The 23030-nt window shown below is 35.8% G+C and overlaps 2 protein-coding genes across 2 annotated transcripts; both read left to right on the top strand.

The window, feature by feature from the left end:
* The first annotated feature begins 858 nt into the window (after positions 1–858).
* LOC128678042 (piggyBac transposable element-derived protein 4-like) lies at positions 859–3575 on the top strand. Its single transcript, XM_053759287.2, has one exon. It carries the CDS (start codon positions 1969–1971, stop codon positions 3334–3336), a length of 1368 nt encoding a protein of 455 aa, XP_053615262.1. The 5' UTR covers positions 859–1968; the 3' UTR covers positions 3337–3575.
* A 4311-nt stretch (positions 3576–7886) lies between these two features.
* On the top strand, positions 7887–13370 carry LOC128678475 (piggyBac transposable element-derived protein 3-like). The gene is given in 5 exon segments (XM_053760051.1): positions 7887–8067; positions 8070–8522; positions 8525–8915; positions 12046–12693; positions 13346–13370. Coding segments are annotated over 5 exon segments (1683 nt in total). The 5' UTR covers positions 7887–7901.
* Positions 13371–23030: the final 9660 nt, after the last annotated feature.

The raw sequence follows: 23030 nt of genomic DNA, 5'->3' as shown, positions 1-23030 counted from the left end.
ACTGCTTGGTTTTGCGCTCCTGTGACGCGGAAAGCCTCCTGATGAGTTCCGCCTTCAGCTTTTCATACTTCCCAGTAGCTGGTGGAGAAACGATGATATCCCGAACTTCAGCAGTATGTTGCGGCTCCAACTGGGATAGCACGTAGTAGTACTTGGTACTATCAGTGGTAATATTTGAAAGCGTAAACTGACCTTCCAACTGTGCAAACCATAGTTCGGGATCAGCGGGATTGAAAGCAGGACTCCTCACTGCTACTCGGCAGGACTCCATCGAGGTAGGTAGACCAAGCACTGGTAAAACGTCCTTCTTCGTCTCGTCCATTCTTCTTCCTCGGGGTCACCAGTGAAGCGGTAGTCGACTGGACGTAGATCTTGACTTAGGTAGCCTAGGTGATGCCTATACCTAATACCTAACTATCAGTCCTAACACTTACAATTACTGAGAGAACGAAAAAAGGCGTGAAATAAAAGTTGGTATTGCGACAAGTAATCTATTCTGATTAATATTTACAATGGCAGTATTCACTTTTTATACAATAAAACAATTAATAATAATTACGACTCGCGCTTGACATTGCGTGCGCGCAGTGGGGCATTCCGCAAGATGGTCGCCTTGCGAAAACAAAAGATGCGTCGGCGGCCATGATGCACGTCGTAGCAGGACGCACCGGTCATTGGCCGCTTATCACAGTGGGCGGAGCTTGCGTAGTATCGTAGCTGTGTGCGTAGCTCGTCATAGCTAGGCGAGGCTGAGTCATACGCATCGTATGATCGATGACGTACTGGTGGCGTGATCTACGCATTCTTGTGCTGCGTTGTAACGGCAAATGCGACTTGCATGTTACTCGCCACAATAGCTAGTAATCAATAATAAAATGTGACTCGGCCCTTGGTTTACAACCCCTGAAGTTTGCAAATTTGCGAAATTACTTGAAACGAACACTGTGGGCATGATATGGGTGACAAATAAAGACACTTTTATTTAGGGAACTCTTTTGACAAATGTCGTTTTAGCCGAGTTTTTTATGTCTTAGTTTTGTATCCTCTCGGGCACCATACGCCATACGCAATAGTTTTACATGGTGCCTGTGCGGCATCATCCGCATCATCGTTATTGGTGATGTGCACATCACTAATGATACGAGTATTAAACTATGTGTCAGCGCCGGAGTCGGAAATATCCGTCCGCTTATTACGTCACAGACGGAGACGATATTGGCGAAGTGAGGGTAAGTTGATAATTTTATCGACATGTCTATATTAATTTGTTCGTGGGTAGTCAGTATAATGTAAATTATGTACTGTGAGCTTGAGGACGCTAAACATGTCGAGTGCAGAAGACTTAATTAAAATTTTGGAAGGCTTTGAGGAAAATGAAGTGTTTGAATCGGATGATGATTTGGAGTTAGGCATGGTGAACGAAGTGGTAAGTATGTCATATTTTTTTTGTTGTGGCTTTGCTTTACGTAAAATTACTTAAGTGTGGTTTTAAACCCCAATGCAAAACCACGAGGTCAAGTATAAGTTTGATGTGTCTGTGGGTTTCGATTTGTAGCGTACCTCTCAAACGCATGAACCGATTTTCAGTTAATTTTTTTTGTTTGATATTCTTACTGATTATTCGAGACGTATTCTTACCTATATGTGTTGAAAATCGGTCCAATATATAGCGGCCGCTCACAATTAGTTATTATCTTCTATCGGGGGTATTTTAAATTACAAATTTATATTTGTGTTGATTATACCTCCTATTATTCCTATCCATAAAAGTAATTTACAAAAATTATCAAGTGTGTATTGCTTTTTCAGGTCGTTGACGGCAGTGACACGGAGTGGAATTGGTCAACGGAAGGGGATGCTCCGACTATACAAACTTTTGATGATTTCATCTCGGGTTTTACAACTACTGACCTATCTGCCAATTCGACCAAATTACAATTTTTTGAATATTTTGCGGATGAAACTCTGATGAAAGAAATAGCAAGATGCACGAATCGGTATTTTCAATATTATGTGCGCAATGTTGATATACGACAACATTCTAGAACTCAAGATTGGAGTGATGTCAACAGTCAACATATCTATTTGTTTTTAGCAGTTACCATGTTGATGACCAGAAATAAAAGAATAAGCATCGAAGAGCATTGGTCTACGGATCCTTTATTAAATTCGCCGATTTTCCATAATATTCTCAGCAGGAATAAATACTGCCTTATTACGAGTATGTTACATTTTACTGATGTGTTTACAAGTAATGAAAGACTACCACGATTGCATAAACTACAATTTGTTATTGATCATGCAAGAAACAAATTTAAAGAAGCTATTATACCACATCAGAAAATATGTATAGATGAGAGCATAGTACCTTTTAAGGGCCGTTTAATACTCAAACAGTATTTACCTAAAAAAAGAAACCGCTTCGGTATTAAGTTGTTTGTTTTGTGCGATGTGAAAACAGGATTTATTATTGATTTTATAGTTTACAGCGGCAAAGAAACAAATATCGAAATGAAACCGGAGTTGGGTGTGAGTGGATCAGTGGTAACTGCACTCATGGAAAATTATTTGAATTCTAACAGAACACTTTACGTAGATAATTGGTATTCAAGTCCAACACTATTTAAACATTTGATGGAAAAAGGTACGTATGCTTGTGGAACAGTAAAAAAAAATAGAACAGGTATGCCGAAATTTAAAAAACTTAAAAAGGGAGAAATCGAAGCATTCTATTCTCCACCCTTGATGGCACTGAAATGGGTTGACAAGAAGGCAGTGACAATGATTAGCACAAAGCATGGCTCGAATATTATTCCCACAGATAAGGAAGACAGAGCAACTGGTTTGCCTAAGTTAAAGCCAGAATGTGTTGATGACTACACAAAAAACATGGGTAGTATTGACACTGCTGATATGCTTATAAGTACATTGACTTGTATTAAAAAAAGTAGAAGATGGTACAAAAAATTGGCGTTGCGTATTATTGATATGCATCTTTTAAATGCATTTTACGCATTTAAAGAAATAAAAGGATGCAGGAACAAACCATTCAGTGAGTTTCATCTCGAAGTGATTCGTCAATTAATAGGAAAATATAAATTATTAGACTACCAACCGGTTCCTTCAACTTCACGCGGGGTACAAGACAATCCAAGTCGCTTTTTGCCACGAGATGCACTCAAACATTTCCCTACCAGGATCCCAAACAATAAAAGCCAGCGCTGTAGGGTATGTGCACTAAAGAAAAATAGGACCGAAACAAGATTTATGTGCAAGGAATGTAACGTATTTCTTTGCATCGAACCATGTAGTGCTAAATTTCATTTAAATAAATAAATAAAACACTTTAGAAATCAAATAATTGTTTTATTTACCAGCGATATTTTTACATTCTTTCTGTATCAGTTACCGCTATTTCATAAGAATGATTATTTTTTACAGAATTAACGAAGTTTAAAATTCTAGTGAAGCACCGTGTGCGCATGCAAGGATGAATTTCTTGAAGTTCTTCGGCTAGGAGCTGCGAAAAATAATCATTTTTCTTGTCACGTCTTAAATTTTTATGATCAAATTTCGTACACTCCTCGCAGCCCTTATCAGAATGCGCGGTTCTTTGTTTTCCAAATTCAGAATCCAAATTTTTTTTTACACGTTTTGCCATTGTCTCTTCATATAACTCTTGTGTGTCCATATTGCTGGTGATATCTATAAAACAAATAAGAAAAATACAGGTTGATTCAAATTCTTTATTAGAAGTTAAGATAAAGAGCAAGGCATGTATATTGGTGTCGAATATATGGTTTTAAGTTTTGGTACCTTATCGGGTAGGAGAAAATTACTTCGTAATACGGTACGTACGGTAGTCTTACTAAGCTAAGACTAAAATGTAAAACCGTACATACTACTATGCAAGCAAGACAAATATTTTTAATTTTATTGTTATATGCAATTTATCCAAAGAGAGTTAACTTCCCGGACCCTGCTAGTTATAAAAATATTCATATAAAATTAGTTGGTCAGTAGGTATATACTCAGTAGGCGAACAAAATGTTTAATCGTTTTATTGGTACTAAGCCGTGTATATACCTAAATAAAATAAAAATAACATCTTACCTTGATTGCCTTTCTATTAATATTATTATCACGATCGCAGTGTGGACGATACACGGACTTCTTATTGAACCTGAGTTGATCAGAGAATGAACAAACTGTAGGAAATGATGTTTCCTAGTGCGATTTTTATTCGATAAGTACCTATATTATTTTCTTGTTCTTCCTTTATTAATATATACTTACATGTTTATATATAAATGGTAATTGAAAAATAATAAAATATTTATGTTTTTATTAGAAACAACATTTGAATTTCAAATAAGCAATTTACGAAAAAAGCAATGTGATTGATTATTTTATATCGCGAATATTGTCGATAGTTGGAAATTAAGTTTTGTCAATCCCTTACTTATTCCTACTTTATTTTGTACTTCAAAGCCACAGTCGGATATATACGACAGATAGGGATTTCAATGTTTTAATTTAAAGAAATATCGATTCGACTCAATTGTATTACTGGTTCATTATTGACGATTTATACTATTGTAGTCCAAATTTTAGTGTATTATCTGTATGTTATTAATTTAAACAAACTTTTATTTATTATATTTAACTTTTATTCAGCTAATTCAATTCCTTATCGACATGTAAAGTGCACGACACTGGTTTTCATAGACGAAAATATGGCTCTGGCGCTAGGAACATTTTTGTCATAAAAACTCCCGGCGGCTAAGGTTAAACAACTATAATATTGTAAGCTGCTTTAAGAGAAAGTCTACAACTAGAGGCGGTTCAGTTATTTATGTAAAAAATGGTCTACGTAGTAAAGAGCGAACAGATATAGTGATACTTTCTCTTGAGCGCTGTGCTGAGGTATCCTGTGCTGAGCTTGAGGACCATATTATTATTTGTGTGTACAGCCCACCCATTAGTAAACTTAAAGATTTTTTTAAAGTAATGGAAGATGTTCTCATCTAGCTTCACAAAGTAAAAATTGTTTGCGGAGATTTTAACATTGACATTCTCCACAGAAAGTATCAAATTTCAAAATCTTTTCAAAAGTTTTGGTTTAGTAAATGCTTTTTCAGAACCGTATTACCGCCACTTCTGCCAAGTGCATTGATAACTTCTTTAGCAATCAAATATTATTAAATAAATCAGTTTTTTCTAAATTACCATCTGACCATTGCTGCCAATTTATGACTTTTACGAAAGAATATTGTTCTAGAGAGGAAATAATTACATGCAGACCAATCACCGACCATAATATTTCGTAGTATTTGCAAATTTAAAAGTTCATTACAGAATAAAATATGTTCAGTCACTTATACTGGCACCAATCCTAATGAACACTATAATATTTTATTTAGTACTATTTCTGGAGTCTTTACTGATACTTTTAAACAAACGAAAGCGGCATAACAAATTAAAGTTTAATGAATGGGCTTCATTAGGTATATATAAAAGCAGACAAAAACTTTATGATTTATATGCCGAAAAACAATATGGGTTCGATACCAAGTTAACGTTTTATTACGAGTTAATTAATTAAAATAATTTACTGCAATTCGTAATTAGTAGAAATGGAGACAAAAAGGTAAGTACGTGATATTATCTAATGGCAAAAACAACAATGGAAAATTGTATGTATGAGGTTCACAAGACTACCAATATAAGTTTACAAAAATTCATTGCATTTATTCAGAAAACCGTCCTCACTCTGTCTGCGCGCTTTACGCGATCCTACAGGCTCTCAAGTGGCTCTGCGAGAAAAACCATTCGGTTGTTATCTTCACCGACTCGCTGAGTTCCTTGAAGGCCATACGGCAGCGGTGCGGACACGGACCCGGTGGTGAACCAAATTCATCATATGACTAGGGACCTGACAGACAACAGCGCTATGGTCAGCTTCGTCTGGACTAAGTCTCGTACGTAGGAATAGTCGGGAACGAAATAGCAGATATGGCAGCCAAGACGGTCGCGGCGAAAAAAACCGCGGCAGCCTTGAACGTGTTCCCGCTATCCTACGTGAAGCGCGCTTTTAAAGCGAAGACCATGTGCCTCTGGCAACGTCACTACGAGTCAGAGGTGCATGGGGCCCACACTAGATCCCTTTTCCCAAAAATAGAGGATATAGAAAAGTTCAAACAGGTGGTAAAAACAACTTTCCACACAACCCAATTTTTGGCCGGTCATGGCTATAACAAATCGTACCTGTATAGATTTCATATAACATCATCAGATAAGTGCCCCTGTGACGACAATAGCCCTCAAACCTTCCATCATTTAATCCTAGACTGCCCTATATATTTTAATAGAGCACAAGACTATTTGGAGGAATGCAGGAGACGTGACATCGGCCCACTGGACATGACGAAGATCATAGAGTCCCGATGTCGCCTGCAAATTTGAAAAATTAATTTACGGGATAGTAAACAGCCTTAACCCTTAAAGTCTCTTTGTACAGTATTATATACACTCATCTTTAAAAAAATCCCACAACGTTAATAATTATTTAAACTGGCAAAACTTGGGAAAAATATAATTTCTGAACGTTTCTCTAAATGTCAAAATTGACGTTACTTTGTTGTCACTGCTAATTTCAAATCAGTTGTGAATAATAACCGACATGGTGCGCCCGAAAATTTTTGCTAAGGTAAGTTTTGATTATTTTAATTGTTTATAATTATTATTGGTTCATGTTTGAGTGATAAAATGTGTAGCTAATTCTATATTCTATTGAATATATGTGTGTATTATGCATGGGACTGTGTTTTTGAAATATTTTTTTTCTTGTTTATTTGGACGTATAGGATACTATACATTGCTACCGAAGCGCAAATCTAATGATTAGTTGTTGTGTATAGAATAGTATACAATGCTACTTGCCCTGTAAGAATTATATTGCGTATATTTACTAAAAACACTATCAATATTTTGACATTAGCTTTCACCTGCGGGTTCGCTCGCATCAATGACAATACTTCATGAACAGTACTTTTTTCTGGCATCCTTTTTACTAATATTTTTTTCTAATATTAGTATAGACAGAGACTATCTTTTTAAAATGTGAATGGTTTTTTTGGCTTGTGGTTATGGTTTGCCTGCATGTTCGTTTTGATTTGTTTTAGACTGCTTCGAGTGAAAGAACTAGGCGTATCATAGCCTTGGTTCCTGATAGAAAGGCTGCTTCAGACGTCAGCGATGACTCAAGTAGCAATGATGAAGTTAAAATACTGGATAGTTCGCCAGCACCTTCCTTAGATTCTTCATTAGAGAATTTGAACCTTTCAGAGAGCTCTGAAGCTGAAGAAGAGACCGAGACGCCTGTAGAAGAATCATTGAATTATCAATTAGAAACTTCTAAAAATCTTTTGAATAATAGTGTTCCACTCGAAGCTCCTTTAACACCTATTTTGAATGAAGTTTTCCCTAGTCCTAATAACTGTAACTACAAAGCTTTGCCTTCGATTTCATCAATACAATCAATACCATCTTTTCAACCATCACCATCCACTCCTACATATTCAAGAGCTACTCGTGCACAAAGAAAACGCACTGCACCTTTTGTTCTTACTCAAAAAGTAAAAAAAGCTCGTATCAAAACAAATAATTGGAATTTTCGCTGGAAGAATGTACAATTCGATCATCGAGCTACGATAGTTGATAATGATTTTCAAGAACAGGTTCCGCATGATTGGCCCCCTTCAGATTATTTTTATCGTTTTTTTTCAAAAGAGCTGATTACCACCATTACTGAGAATACGTTATATAGTGTTCAAGAGACGGGTAAATCTATCAAAGTTACAGAATGTGAAATATTAGATTTTCTTGCTATAAATATTTTAATGGGTATTGTAATTATGCCTTCCTATAAAGATTGCTGGAGTACATCCTACCGTTATGCTAAAAATGCAGATATAATGTCACTAAAAAGATTCCAGCAAGTTAGAAGATTTATACATTTTATAGATAATACCCAAGCTTATTTGTCTGATAGATATTACAAACATGACTTTTGATTGACAGTATTCGAAACCAATGTTTGTCTGTAGAAGAAGAAAATGCTTTCAGCATCGACGAAATGGTCATTCCATACAAAGGTAAGAAGGCAGGTAGTCGTCGGCAGTACAACCCAAACAAACCAAGCAAGTGGGGTTTTAAAAACCTGGTGAGAGCTGAAGTATCTGGTATCATTTACGACTTTATGCTTTACGGAGGGGATGATACCTTCAGAGGCATACACTTTACAGAAGAGGAAGAAAGTTTGGGAATAGGTAGTAAAGTGGTCATAGCGCTTTGTAAAACAGAGAAGAAGAAGGCTAGTACTATTTATTTTGACAATTATTTCACATCTTTGGAGTTGGTTTATATATTACGGGAGAATTATGGATTATTTAGCTTGGGAACCGTTCGTCAAAATAGATTGAAAGATGCTGGGAATAAATTGGTTTCAGAGAAGATTTTGAAAAGAAAGGAAGAGGGTCGTTTTCGCAAGTAGTCTGCAATGAAAATAAGATAAGTGTGGTGAAGTGGTTTGATAATAAACAAGTAACGCTAGTAAGTTCCTATACAGATGCATATCCATTGGAAAAAATTAAAAGATTTCGTAAAGAATCAAAGGGGCGGGTTGATGTCACCTGTCCGCAAATCGTCAAGCATTATAATCGCCATATGGGTGGCGTAGACTTAGCTGACATGTTAATTTCTTTGTATCGTACTGGAATAAAGTCACATAGGTGGTACATGAATATTTTTTCACAACTCTTAGATATCTGTATCAATAATGCTTGGCTGTTGCGGCGTAGACATAATAAAATGAAACATACAGTACCATTGAAAGATGGTTTGAAGAAATTTCGGTATGAGGTTTATGCTGGTCTCTTAAGGGATAGAACTGCTGCAGTAAAGCAAACTGAATCGGTTTCTAAAAATAAAAAAATAAAGAAACCCGTTGCAGAAAGACCACCTGATGAAGTGCGCTTTGATAAATTTGACCACTGGCCTCAATTATCCGGATATCAGCGATGCAAATATTGTAAAACCGGTCAGGCTAGTACACTATGCACAAAATACAATGTACATCTGTGCTATGTCAAAAATAGAAATTGTTTTTTGGCCTACCATGTAAAACAATGAAAAGCATAATGTATAGTATACTATACATTGCTAATTTGTTATTGTTGTGTGGAAACGTGGCAATGTATAGTAAAATATACATATGTTTTTTTACTATTTTTTCTAAGATGTTCTTTTTAATAATAAACTATTACATACATTTTTTTTTGTTTTTTTTTCACAACAACCAACTTGCGACTTTAAGGGTTAAGGCTATAAACAAAACTAAAAGCAAGATCAAACGAATAAGTTCTTTTATTCATTAACGGTATATACGTAAAAAAAATATGGTATAATACAGATACCTATATAATACTTATATTGTTGTTATATATGTATATATATATATATATATATATATATATATAATGTAAAATGTAAATTAATATAATAAATAATGTAAATTAATATAATTGATATAACTCACTATTTATTGATTTTTTTTATACTGATAGTTTGTAAACAATATTTTAATTAATATGATCATTGAAAATGATTTCAGTTTGAATTACATTATTAAATAATATTATTATAATAATTTAAGTCACAATTGTACGATAGTTCCTAATTATGTAAATTTTTCTCGAAGCGAGCACTGTGGTGTGATGTCACGTACGTCACGTATGTCACGTACACATTATTGTGGAGATAACATTATTATTTTGATTATTTAGATATTTCTATCACGTAGTATTAAGTATATATAAGTATATGTGATAATGAATAAAGGCAGATAGAATCGGAATCTTATCCGAGAGGTTGTCCTCAAGCCTTGTGTTTTCTTACCATCGCTACCACCCCTACACGCCACACCACATGGCGACCCTGCCATTCGGACGGATGGCGTAGCTGTTGGTTAGTATCGTCAAGACGTCGGTGTGATTTTGACTCCACTAAGCGCAGAAAAGTTTTGCTGAAGTACACCATGGGCACAAGTACGTCCAAGGAAGAGGTAGTCATAGCCCAAGTCGCATCAGGTGGGTCTAACGATGCATCGGTGATACAAGAACATATTTCGGCGGTAAGCGCGGCCGTCCTGTTCATAGCGACCTGTTTCGCTATTGGTATATTGGGTGGAATCATATACTTGTACAGAAGATGTCATCTTGAATGGATCAGACAAGAAGTGAACCGGAGAGAAGTGCAACGAGTGGTGCAGACAGCCTGATGAGCAAGCAGTAAGTGGCAATAATAATTAAGGAAGTGATATTTTTTGTGCGGTCTTGTGTTAACTATATAAAATAGAGACATTAGTGTAAACATTGTTGTGTTATAAATGGAAATAGAGTTAACGTCAATTTATGTTCAACTTAAGGTTATTAGGGAATCTATTGTTAAGTTAGGACCTAGTAGACGAACGGGGAGTAACTTCGACTCAAAGCTTAGTCAAGCAAAGACCCTTTACGACAAGTTTAAAAATGTAGTATCGGGCGTATCAAAATTTTCAGACGAATTGACACTGTTGATTAGTAGAATAGAAGACTTGTACGTAAAAACAATTAAGTTTGAACGCGAAACTGAAGTACCAGCAAAGATGGAGTCGCGAAATTTGGAAAAGTTTTCGTTAAAAACGGCAGTTAGTTTGCTTCCGAAAATGAACGGTGATGAAACTGTTACCCAAGATTTAATAGAAGCCATAAGTTTGTATAGTTCTATGTTAGAGGGGCTCGATAATGATCTCTTAATAAAGTTCGTGCTCACCACGCGTCTAACACGGGGGCTAGGATGCGGTTAGCTTCACAATACGCGACAGTGGATAGTCTTTTGGCTGATATGAAGAAGCATCTTCTAACGGCAAAATCAGATGTTGCGATACAAGCTAAATTAGCTCGTACTAGGCAAGACAATAAGTCTATTGCAGATTTCGGAGCAGAGATAGAGAGATTGATGGTGGATTTGACTATTTCTCAAGCAGGGGATAGTCAAGAAGCCTACAGAGTCTTGCGGCCCTTGAATGAAAAATACGCGGTTAAAAAATTCTCAGACGGACTTCGCAACCAACGTTTGGGTACCATTATTACGGCAAGGAACTTGACGTTGTTAAAAGACGCAATAAGGGTAGCCGAAGACGAAAATGGTACATCATCGGGACAGGTCATGACTTTTCAACGTCAGTATAGGCCACATAATTTTTCAAGTAGTAATAGGGGTCGTGGCAATACATATACGCGTAATAATCATGCACAACAGAAAACAGCTGTCGAACGTACATTCCAAAGGAGCAAGAATGCTAACGTAGGTTTTAGCAACGGTGCGCAAGGTCGTGACGTGAGGAATGCTACATATCGCGGTCGACGTGGTCAGCAGAATCGTAGAAACGTAGGGTGTTTTGATCATACGTCAGACGGACATGACTCTGGCACAATGTCAAAGCCAAAGTATTGCGAGTCTAGCAGAAGTCAGTTTTTTCGAGACTAAGCATATTTTAGCTTGTAATAGTATTAACTGGGTTAACTTTGTAGTCGGTAGTATAAATTCGGAATGGTTAGTAGACACGGGGGCATCGTTGTCAGCCATAAAAAATGGTTTCTTAAAATCAAGTGCTATGTGTTATAAGTTAGTTAAGGACGAGTTAATAATTAATGGTGTAGATGGTAATTTACGGTCTATGGGTTATGTTAATTTAAAATTAGTATGCGGAAAATATTCATTCTTGCATAAATTTTATGTTTTCGATGATTTACCCTGTAAGTCAGTTGGTATAATAGGTCAAGATTTTTCACAAACATATAGCGGTATTATAGATTTTTCAGAAAACAAGTTAACGCTTAGGGAGCGTGAAGGGAGCGTGATTTCAATACCCCTTAAGTATTATAGTTATTCATTGAATATACCTCCGCGTTGTGAAGTAGTAAAATATTTTCCGGTGAATAGAGCGGACGATTGTGTGGTCGTGAGAAAAGAGTTGCAGAAGGGTGTATTTTTGGCTAATGTAATAGCTAGACCTAGGAATGGGATAATACCCATTAGGATATTGAATACGACTTCCTCAGAAGTTGTTTGCAGTATGACAGACGTGGAAGTATATCCGTTAAGAGATTACGATTATTGTTGTTTCGCGGAACCGGAAATGAGCGTGAAACGTGTTAAGGAAATATTTTCTTTGCTTAAACTTGAGTATTTGAATGAGGAAGAGCGATTGAGCATTGAACAGATATGTGCCAAGTATCCAGATATATTTCATGTACCGGGAGATAGGTTGACGGTCACAAACGTGTATGAACAGTCGATAAGGTTGAAAGAAAATGCCGCTCCAGTCTATAGGAAGCAATATAGAATACCATATGTGCAGAAAAAAGAGGTGGATAGGCAGGTGCAGGAGATGCTGGAAAATGGTATAGTTGAAGAAACAGTTAGTGAGTGGTCTAGTCCGGTGTTGATCGTTCCAAAGAAGGCGGATCGTAGCGGTGAAAAGAGGTGGCGTGTAGTTATAGACTATAGGCAGTTGAATGACAAGATACAAGATGATAAGTTTCCTTTGCCCAATATAACTGAAATTTTAGATTCTTTATCAGGAGCAGTGTACTTTAGTCATTGTGATTTATCTCAATCTTATTTTCAATGCAATCTTACAAAAGACAGTAGGAAGTATACAGCGTTTACTACAGACAAGGGACAGTATCAAATGTGTAGGTTACCGATGGGATTGAAGATTAGTCCGAGTTCTTTCAGTAGAATGATGACTGTAGCTATGTCTGGGTTGAATTACGATAAATGTCTGGTTTACCTTGACGATCTGATTATTTTTGGACGGAGTTTAGAGCAGCATAACAGGAACCTCATGACAGTTTTTTCGCGATTGAGAAAAATGAACCTTAAGTTAAATCCTTCAAAATGCGAGTTCTTGAAAAAGCAGATACTTTATTTGGGGCATATTATTTCATCAGAAGGTATTTCACCAGATCCAGAAAAGGTTTTAGCGATAAAAGATTACCCGCGTCCCACAACTAGTGATGAGGTGAAGCGTTTTGTGGCATTTGCAAATTATTATAGAAAATTCATACCAAACTTTGCTAGGATAGTTCTTCCAATGAATAAGCTGTGTGGAAGGTATGCGACGTTTGACTGGACCGATGAATGCGAGAAGTCATTTTTATTACTAAAAAACTCATTAATGAATCCTCCAGTTTTGGATTATCCAGATTTTTCTGATAACAACACTTTTATATTACAGACCGATAGTTCAGGATTTGCTGTAGGTAGTGTCTTGTGCAATGGGAACGGAAAGCCTGTTGCTTATGCTAGTAGAGCTTTGAATAAAAGTGAATTAAATTATCCTATAATAGAGAAAGAGTTGTTGGCTATTGTTTGGTCAGTTAAATATTTTAGGCCATATTTATATGGGAGAAAATTTGTCGTAAAAACAGATCATCGACCTCTTTTGTATTTATTTAACATGACGGATCCATCGAGTAGGTTGACTAAGTTTCGGTTGTGCTTGGAAGAGTACGATTTTACTGTGGAATATGTGAAAGGGAAGGAAAATGTGCTAGCGGATGCATTGTCTAGGATTATAATTTCAAGTGAAGATTTAAAGACCATGCGTGAGAAAACCATATCTGTGATGACGCGAGCACAATGTAAACAGTTAGAAGGTTCAAGTAATTGTGAGGAAGACTCTGCGGTTAGTAGGACTGATCACCCTAGTATCGTAGAAGTTCTTAAGAAACAAGGAGATGACGTTGAAATTCTGCAAATAAGTGTAGATAAGTGGGAAAAGTTATTAGAGAGCTCTCGTAAGAAAATAATTTCAAAGGCGCGCAATTTAATGTATATGCCGGAAAACTCGAGTATTTATTTAAACTATGAATCTTTATCGGCATCATCGCGAGACGAGTTGTCGAAAGATATAGTTACATTTTGTTTAGAAAACGGCATACAAGAAGTGGTGATATTAAAAAATTGTTGCAACAATCGTATTATAAAGGAAATGGCGAAATATTTAAAGGAAAACGGTAAAACTTTAAGAATTTTAAATTTTGTGTAGTATCGGGTGTGCGGAGAATAGACGACGACGATGAGAAGAAGATTGTTATGAATGATTTTCATGTTCTGCCTACGAGTGGACATACAGGAATACGTAGAATGGTGAATAATATAAAAAAGTATTTTTATTGGCCATCAATAGAACGTGATGTCATCAATTATGTTCGTAAGTGTAAAAAATGCCAAAAGCAAAAGAATCATAGTAATGTTAGGGAACCGATGACCATAACAACCACCGCAACTTCGTCTTTTGAAAAAATCTACCTAGATTTAGTAGGACCTCTTGATAGGGATGACTATGGGAACGTATACATATTGACTCTACAGTGTGAGCTTACAAAGTTTGTAGAGGCTTATCCTTTAAAAAATAAATCTGCAAAGGAGGTTGCAAGGGCGTTGGCAGAAAATTTTATTTTGAGATATGGGGTACCAAAAATCATTGCTACAGATAGGGGTTCGAATTTATTTCGAAAGTTATGGTAGAGCTATGTAACATTTTAGGGATTAGTAAAACGGTATCAACTGCGTATCATCATGAGAGCATAGGATCGTTAGAGAATGTTCATAAAACTTTAGGTGCATATTTGCGAATACAGACGAATAATAATACATCAGCATGGAGTTCTTGGATTCCGTATTGGTGTTTTTCATATAATACAACTGTAAATACTGTAACCAAATATACGCCTTACGAATTAGTTTTTGGGAAAATATGCAAGTTACCAAGTAATTTACAAGGTGAGACTGTTGAACCATTGTATAATTTTGATGATTATCCTTTAGAATTTAAGTATCGGTTGCAAAGAGCGCAAGCCGAGGCAAAACAAAATGTAATAACTAGTAAAATAAGGAGAAAAAAATGTTATGATGTAAATATAAATCCATTAAATTATAAGGAAGGTGATTTAATTTTAGTAAGAAAGGAGACAGGTAGTAAGCTTGATTGTATTTATGATGGACCATTTGTAGTCGTAAAAGATGAATCGCCAAATGTTGTTAATCAATGTCTGTCTGTTGTTTACGCCCTATAAAAACTATATATATATATATATGTAGGATTTTTTTTTTGTTAATTAATTTCTGAACGCTAAGAAAGGCTAATTCGGAAGTTGATGGTTTCCGAACGAGCGGATGTAGCTAGCTCGCTCTAAAAAAAAAAAAAGAATGACAGATATAAGACTGTAGGACATTGTGGAGCGCGTAAGATTTTTTTTTTTTTGTGATTTAATAATAAAAGAATGCAGAGTTAACATAAAATATTATTTTATTTAGACCCTCCCACATATATCTATAATCATACAGTGGCGGGACAGTGGAGGGAACCCCAAAACTTGATCCCCATATGCCACAATGTAAATACATGATAGCGCGTCAACGATCGACGGTAGTTAAGTAATTATTTTGTTGTTATAAATTAATATAATTGATATAACTCACTATTTATTGATTTTTTTTATACTGATAGTTTGTAAACAATATTTTAATTAATATGATCATTGAAAATGATTTCAGTTTGAATTACATTATTAAATAATATTATTATAATAATTTAAGTCACAATTGTACGATAGTTCCTAATTATGTAAATTATAAACAACACGTGGTGTTTTTCTCGAAACGAGCACCTGTCTGTTGTTTACGCCCTATAAAAACTATACTAACCCGATACTAACGCCTATAGATTGGATCGACCTAAGAGAAGAACTACTAAGCCAATTTAGTGCTGAAACTCGTCACATTCATTTCATTACAAAATTTCGAGAATATACTTCAAATGATGCCAAGAATTATGCAAAAATCTCACCGAATGCCACCAATGATCTCATAATTGAGACGGTCATTTCTGGTATCCGTCCCAAATTTTACCAGGCTGAGAACAGAGCAATGCCAAAATCAAAAGCGGAGCTTATTTCAACCCTGATCAATTACTGGAAATGATCCGCGCCAGTGGAGCCACGTGAACCATCGGATTTAACTGAGCAAAAACGACCTCGTTTCGATCATCGTGAGATTCAAGACTGCAGGACGCCTCTCTGCAATATCTGTAAAAGACCAGGACACGTAAGCAACAACTGTTGGTCAAGATTAACAAGGACAGCTCCACAACCAGCGAAACCTTCATCTTCACAACAGGAAATCAACATTGTACAACGTGCCTGTCCAAACTGCGTGCCTATTCAAATTGGTGAGACTATTCTATCATGTCTTATTCTATCATACATATCATGTCTTATTATCCTACAACATCATCTTGGGATTGATTCCTTAATTATACCAGATGTAAAAGTAGTAATCACAAATAGTGGAGTATCAATGACTAGAGTCCCTTTCATTGGTCAAGTTCTAGCTCACCATCGTCCTCCGCAACCTGACACGGATCTATGTGACATTTCGAAACTACAACTGATACTTTCCAAACATTCTGACGTTTTTGGTGTCACATCACCTATTAAAAAGGTTAAGACTGGTAGCTTAAATATTCGCCTTCGAGACCCAACTCGCATTGTCCAACGACAACCGTACCGACTCGCACCAATTGAACGGGAGAAAGTTAAAAACATAATCAATGATCTTAAAACCAAAGGCATAATCAGAGATAGCTGCTCTTCTTTCGCAAGTCCCATTCTCCTGGTTAAGAAGAAAAACGGTGATGTCCGACTGTGTGTTGATTTTCGTGAATTAAACGCAAATACAATACGTGATCATTACCCGCTGCCTCTAATACAGGACCAAATAGACAAACTTGGTGCCGCGAAATTTTTTACAACCTTGGATATGGAATCAGGTTTTCACCAAATTCCGATCGAGGAAGAGTCTTTGGAAAGACAGCTTTCGTCACTCCTGATGGACAATTCGAATATGTCACAATGCCATTTGGCCTTTGTAACTCCCCCTCAGTCTTTCAGCGAGCCATAAATAAAGCACTTGGAGATTACAAAGATAAGATTGCTCTCGTATACATTGATGATGTTCTCATACCATCTGAAACGGAACAAGAAGGCCTCGAACGGTTAGATTTGGTATTAAACAGACTATCAAATGCTGGATTTACAATCAATATGTCTAAATGCAAATTCTTAAAGAAATCAAGGAGTACCTCGGAAATGTAATTGAAAATGGCAATGTTAAGCCTAGTCCACGAAAAATTGAAAGTCTAAAAAATTCGAGTCCACCTAGGAACTTGAAACAATTACGACAATTTACCATATAGCTAGTTATTTTAGAAGATTCATCCCTGACTTCTCCCGAATTATGGCTCCACTGTATGGTCTAACAAAGAAAGATGTCAATTTTGAATGGAAAAACACTCACGAAATTGTAAGAAACAAAATATTAACTTAAACTATGAAACACATCCAAATTTTGTAAAACAGATTTGTGAAAAACGATACAATTATACTTGAGACACAAAATTTGCAAATCAGCAAACATATTTTATGTGTACAGTGATACAATTCGACATGAATCAGTTTACAAAAGTTTCATATTCCGTTTCAATGACGAGTGTTAATTGATACGAAATGATTTGTACTATTATACATGAAAGCCATGTGACGTGCATACTACTTAGAATTATATCAAAAAATCGTAAAGGTTGACGCACAAAAATATGATCTCTATTTGGTGTATAATGATACAACTACAACAGCGGTGGCTATACCCCCCGCGCTCGGCCGCCATCTCTTAGAAGAGAGAAAGAGCGAATGAATCTTATGATTGCGCGAATGAAAAAGATTATTCTTCGCGCGACGTGCGTAGTGACCGCTTGTGTCACATAGGATAATCTCGTGTTTTTGATTACGTAAGTACTGAATTGTATCAATTTACACCTATTTTTGACCATAACGCAAATTTTAACAGTTAATATTTTGGAGTTTATGGTACTGTAATAAGTGCAATTTTTGTAATTAGATACCTATTACAGAATGCGGCACAAATATTAGGTTCGGGGATCTTTATATTGTCATTACTACTGTGTGTGTGAATACTATGTGTATGTCTCTCCATAACTCAAAACAAGTTTTACCTAAATAGGTTCAGCCGTTCAAAAGTTGAAAGGAGATGAATGTTGAAAGTCGGGGTTTTTTTTAAATTTGTCTAATATATAAACTTGTGAAAAATTTGCTATTATTTTTCTTTATTTCAGTTTCCAATTACAAAAATGCATTCGCGAAGTGCCAGATTATTGGATGCCGCTTTACGAAAAAGTTTTTCCTGTTTTTGATCATAGTATTCCTTCTACTAATGACACTCAGGATTTAGTAAATGATCAAGACTTTTCTAGTGGTACTCAAGTAATATTTGATCAGGTTCCATCTTCTTCTGAGACAAAGTATTAGGACTCTTTGGAGACACTCGAACCTGCAGTTGTTCCGTCAACTAGTGGAACAAATGTTACTCGTAACGAACCGAATAAACAGATATCACCTGATATTATGGCAATAGAGTCTGCTTTAAGTATCGAATCTGATTTTGATTTTGACTCGGATGATTCTGTAGCTGATAAAACATATGAATTACCAAAGTCGCAAACAGTTTTATTTCCAATAGTGAATCATCACACTCAAGCAATGAAAGGATTTCCAAATTAAACTCAAATAATAAAAGGCACAAAATACCGTTTAACATAAATGAAAGTAGTGATTCGGAAGATTGTAATATTATAGTCGATGAACAGGCTGTGAATGCACAAGAGAAAAATAAAAAACTGAGACAATCATTGAAGGAAAGAATTCAAGAGACAGAAAGAGAGCATATTTTTAAAGAATACTGGCAATTGGGTTCTTATGACGAACGCGCTCATTATGTAGAAAGATTCGTCCAAATTAATCGCTTTTTGCAGATGTTGGAATAAAACAAGCTGATATCAGAAATATAGCAAACTATATATATATATATATATATATATATATATATATATATATATATATATATATTGTTAGGTGGAACAATCTCGATTAAATTTTGGCAATCGAGTTACGCACTGCACTAGTGGAGACAGCGCGCGACGTGTCCCATCCCTATAATTTTTGGCAGTGTGACGTTTGGGTCTCGCGGTTACTGCCCGGGGTTAAAAAGTGTGTTAGAATTTTGATTTAGAATAAATGTCTTCAGATTAAGTATATTCCCATTGTTTTAATATTCTTATCAGTTCAGAAGTGCGATTTCCACGAACACAGACAATAATACTTTGTAAGTAGTAATACGAAACCGAAAAAAAAAATGGCGTGTTAAAGTTTTACTAACTTGGTGTTGGAAAAGTTCTTTGTTCTATTTCTAACTAGCAATATCGGATGCTTATTACTATAAAATACCAATAAACTAACATAGTTCATGCACGTTTGTTGTGTGTTTGTATGTGAACTTTGTGTACCTACGAAAGAAACAAGTTTGCCGAGTGACGCCGGAGTTGTTGGATGCCGATTTCTTGGCTAGAGACAGCTGGAACTGAGCCGCCAGAGCTTGGTTGTCGAGTCCCGAGGTCGAGGTGTATGCTTGGCATGCAGGCATTCCGCTTATTCGTCCATAGTACAGTTACCTGCCTTGCAGTTACTTGGTGAGGTCTTTCCATGTTGTATATTATACTTTTTCTATTTTGAGTGACTTTTAATAAATGAATAATTAATAGTGAAAAGACACTGATAATGTGTATATGAACAGAATTTCTAAATAATTATTTTTATGGTGACTGATATTAATTGAACAGATTTTAATAACTTTTGAAACTTGATTTCTATTTTCATTTCACAGTGCTGCATATAAATTTGACTTTTGTATATCATATTATGAGATGTGTGTGTACTGAACTAAACTATATTTTATCTGAGTGATTTACTTTAATAAATAACATTTAACAATGAGATGTGTGTGTACTGAACTAAACTATATTTTATCTGAGTGATTTACTTTAATAAATAACATTTAACAATGGGTCGGTCTAAGCATAAGAAGCGTAGACATAGTGTAAGTTCATCTTCTTCGGATGAAGGAAACAGGGTATCTAAAAGTGAGATGAAAGATAAAGATAGAAGAATAAAGAATTTGGAAGGGTTGGTAAAGCAGTTAAGAAAGAAAAGAAAAGATTGTGATAAAAGTGGAACGCCACCGTTGCCTGAGAAGTTCACTACTACTACTAATGACATGCAACCAGTTGTACGATATGTAGGGCGTAACGACTTTGTTCCTGAGTTTAACCCACAAACGACATCTGTGTCTGTTGAACACTGGATCCGTAACTTAGAAAGTACAGCCAAAATGCACGGATGGGATGAGCGTACTCTGATCTGTAATTGTACCTCAAAATTGAATGGTTATGCTAAGGGGTGGTACGAGCAACAAGCCTCTTATGACATTAGTTGGAAGGAGTGGAAAGAGAAGTTAATCAAGGCATTCCCATTCACTAAGAATAAATTGTCACAGATTAGAGAACTTGTAAACAGAGTCAAACTACCTGATGAAGATCCAATTGAGTTTTACTATACTAAATTAGGTATAGGCATGTCGTGTCATCTAAGCGATGAAGTTATTACTGAAGCCGTTATTGGGACCCTTGGTAACAAATTATTGGAAGTAGGTGCTAAATCAGCTGGTTGCCGTGACACTAGCTCTCTGTTGCAGTACTTGGCTAGCATAAACTCTGCTGGTCTGAATAATGAGAACAACCAGCCAAGCACTTCCAAGAATAGCGACCAAAGATCAAATAAACATACAAAATGTTTTTCTTGTGGCAAGATGGGTCACAAAGCTAGTAGATGCTTCAGAAATAAAAATAAGAAGCCAGAGATTGTTCAGAATCACAATAAGAATAAGGATGATAGAGAGAAATGTTCATTTTGTCATCGTGTGGGACATGTTGAAGCTGATTGTTACAAGAAAAGATATCAAAAACATTGCACATATTGCAATATCAAAGGTCACACATTAGATGAATGCAGAAAACGACCAAAATCTAATTCTGAGTCAAACGCAGTACGTAAAATTCAGACCGTATGTATCTTTCTGACAAAAAATATTTCAAAACTGTGTTGGTTGATGGAAATGCTGCTAATGCTTTTATAGACTTTGGTAGCTCTTGTAATACAATGAGGGAGAGTTATTGCAAAGAGCACAATTTTAATTGCATTCCCGGAGATGACATTGTAATAAAAGGGTATGGTGATGGTCTTACTTTACCAAAAGGGATTACTACAGCTGTGTTGAAGCATTTTTTGGTGGATTTTGTGGGAAGAAAAAAGTTTCGCGGAGGAGTTAAGACTTGTTAAATATGTAAATAATATATAGTGGTTTAGTGATTACAGTGTATTTCCTTTTTTTATTATTATTATTTCGTTATATAAGGTCTAGTATTATTTTTATGTATTGTATATGATTTATTATTAATTAAAATGTCTAAATTTGTATTGTCGTGTTTAATTACTGGGATTAATTACTGAATATATTGGGTCTAATATTCCTCTAGCTTGTTTTTTTACAAGTATAAGATCATCTACTTTATAGTTAACCGCAATCCCCGGCGAGAGGCGCGGGGCGCGGGGCGATGCCGCCCGCTGGCTGCGCGCGCAACTCTATCACATGGCTGGCCGACGCGACTACGCTAACGTCAATTCATATTTTTTTCATATTGTAAAATTTTCTTTTCGCATTATGTGCAAGATAACACCAGTACCCCGAGCACGAAAAAATATCGTATCGTAATCGTAATTCTTTACTATTCGATAACAATCACGATATTGCATTGGTAGCACGAAACTATACTAGATTACTATTGTGAAGTCGATTGTAATACGATACTATAGTTATCTTAGGCTGTCCGCAAACTGCACGACGTAGTTAAAAAGTGCGTTCATAAATGTCGGTAACGTAATTGTGGTTTTAAAATAAATTGAAAAACGACTTAATTGTTACGATTTTTATTAAAAACAAGAAAACATATTCATTTTAATGCTAATCTTAACAAAATCTTTTGTCTAAAGTTATAGCTATGATATAAATCAGGTGTGTTTTTGTCACCGACGACCTAGCAACAAAAATGATTTTGAACGCACCAATCCTATTAGTCAATGTCAACTTAGCATTAAAAAAACCTATTAACCAAAAACTTTTAAAAGTTCTTTCGTCAAGTGGAACTAAGATTAGAAAGAATATGAAGTGGAATTTCGTGAAATTTATTGCCATTTGCAAGTGCAAGGAATTTAAAAGGGCCTGCGATGCGATGTTGCATTATTATTTGTTAAATAACCGTTCTACGATGAGAACTCCAACACAGTTTGTTATTATGGTGGAGTTCATGGAGAGGTGAGTTTTTTTAAATACTTAGTGTCGAAATACTTTTAATGTTGTGTTAAAGTGACCTAAACTTATCCTTGTATTGTTTTTACATAGAAATGGGGACTTAGCTAAACCAACTGGAGGCGCAAGAGGTCGGCAGTGGGCCACAAATAAATGGCGGGAGCTCGCTGCGAAATTAAATTGCGATGGAACTGGTGACTCCCGAACGGAAGAAAAGTGGCGAAAGGTAAGTTTTACATGAAGGACATTAAATATATATTTTTATAAACATTGTTAATTAAAGTTAAAGTGTTTGGTATATATTACTTTATGGTCTGGACGGATTTTAAAAATAATACAAAAAGGAAGGCGGCCAAATTAAATAGAAGCATGACTGGAACAGGGGGTGGTCCAGCTTTGAAGATAAGCCTCACAGACTTAGAGCTCAGAGTGCTGGCGATTATGGGAGAGCAGGCTGCCTCAGGCATGAATACCATCCCTGAATTTGGTTTTGAGCATGTAAGTATAATATTTGTGTTTTATTTGTCACATCATATTTTATTACTTCTGTGAAACTAAACACCTGTGTAGTAAAGAAGCGAAAT

The sequence above is a fragment of the Plodia interpunctella genome, chromosome 19, assembly GCF_027563975.2.
Source record: "Plodia interpunctella isolate USDA-ARS_2022_Savannah chromosome 19, ilPloInte3.2, whole genome shotgun sequence".
Taxonomy (NCBI): domain Eukaryota; kingdom Metazoa; phylum Arthropoda; class Insecta; order Lepidoptera; family Pyralidae; genus Plodia; species Plodia interpunctella.
This window is presented reverse-complemented; position numbering and strand designations above follow the sequence as displayed.

What these genes read in the sequence shown, in the direction of transcription:
- LOC128678042 (XM_053759287.2), top strand. Translation starts at nt 1,969, where the DNA reads ATGAAAGAAATAGCAAGATGCACGAATCGGTATTTTCAATATTATGTG.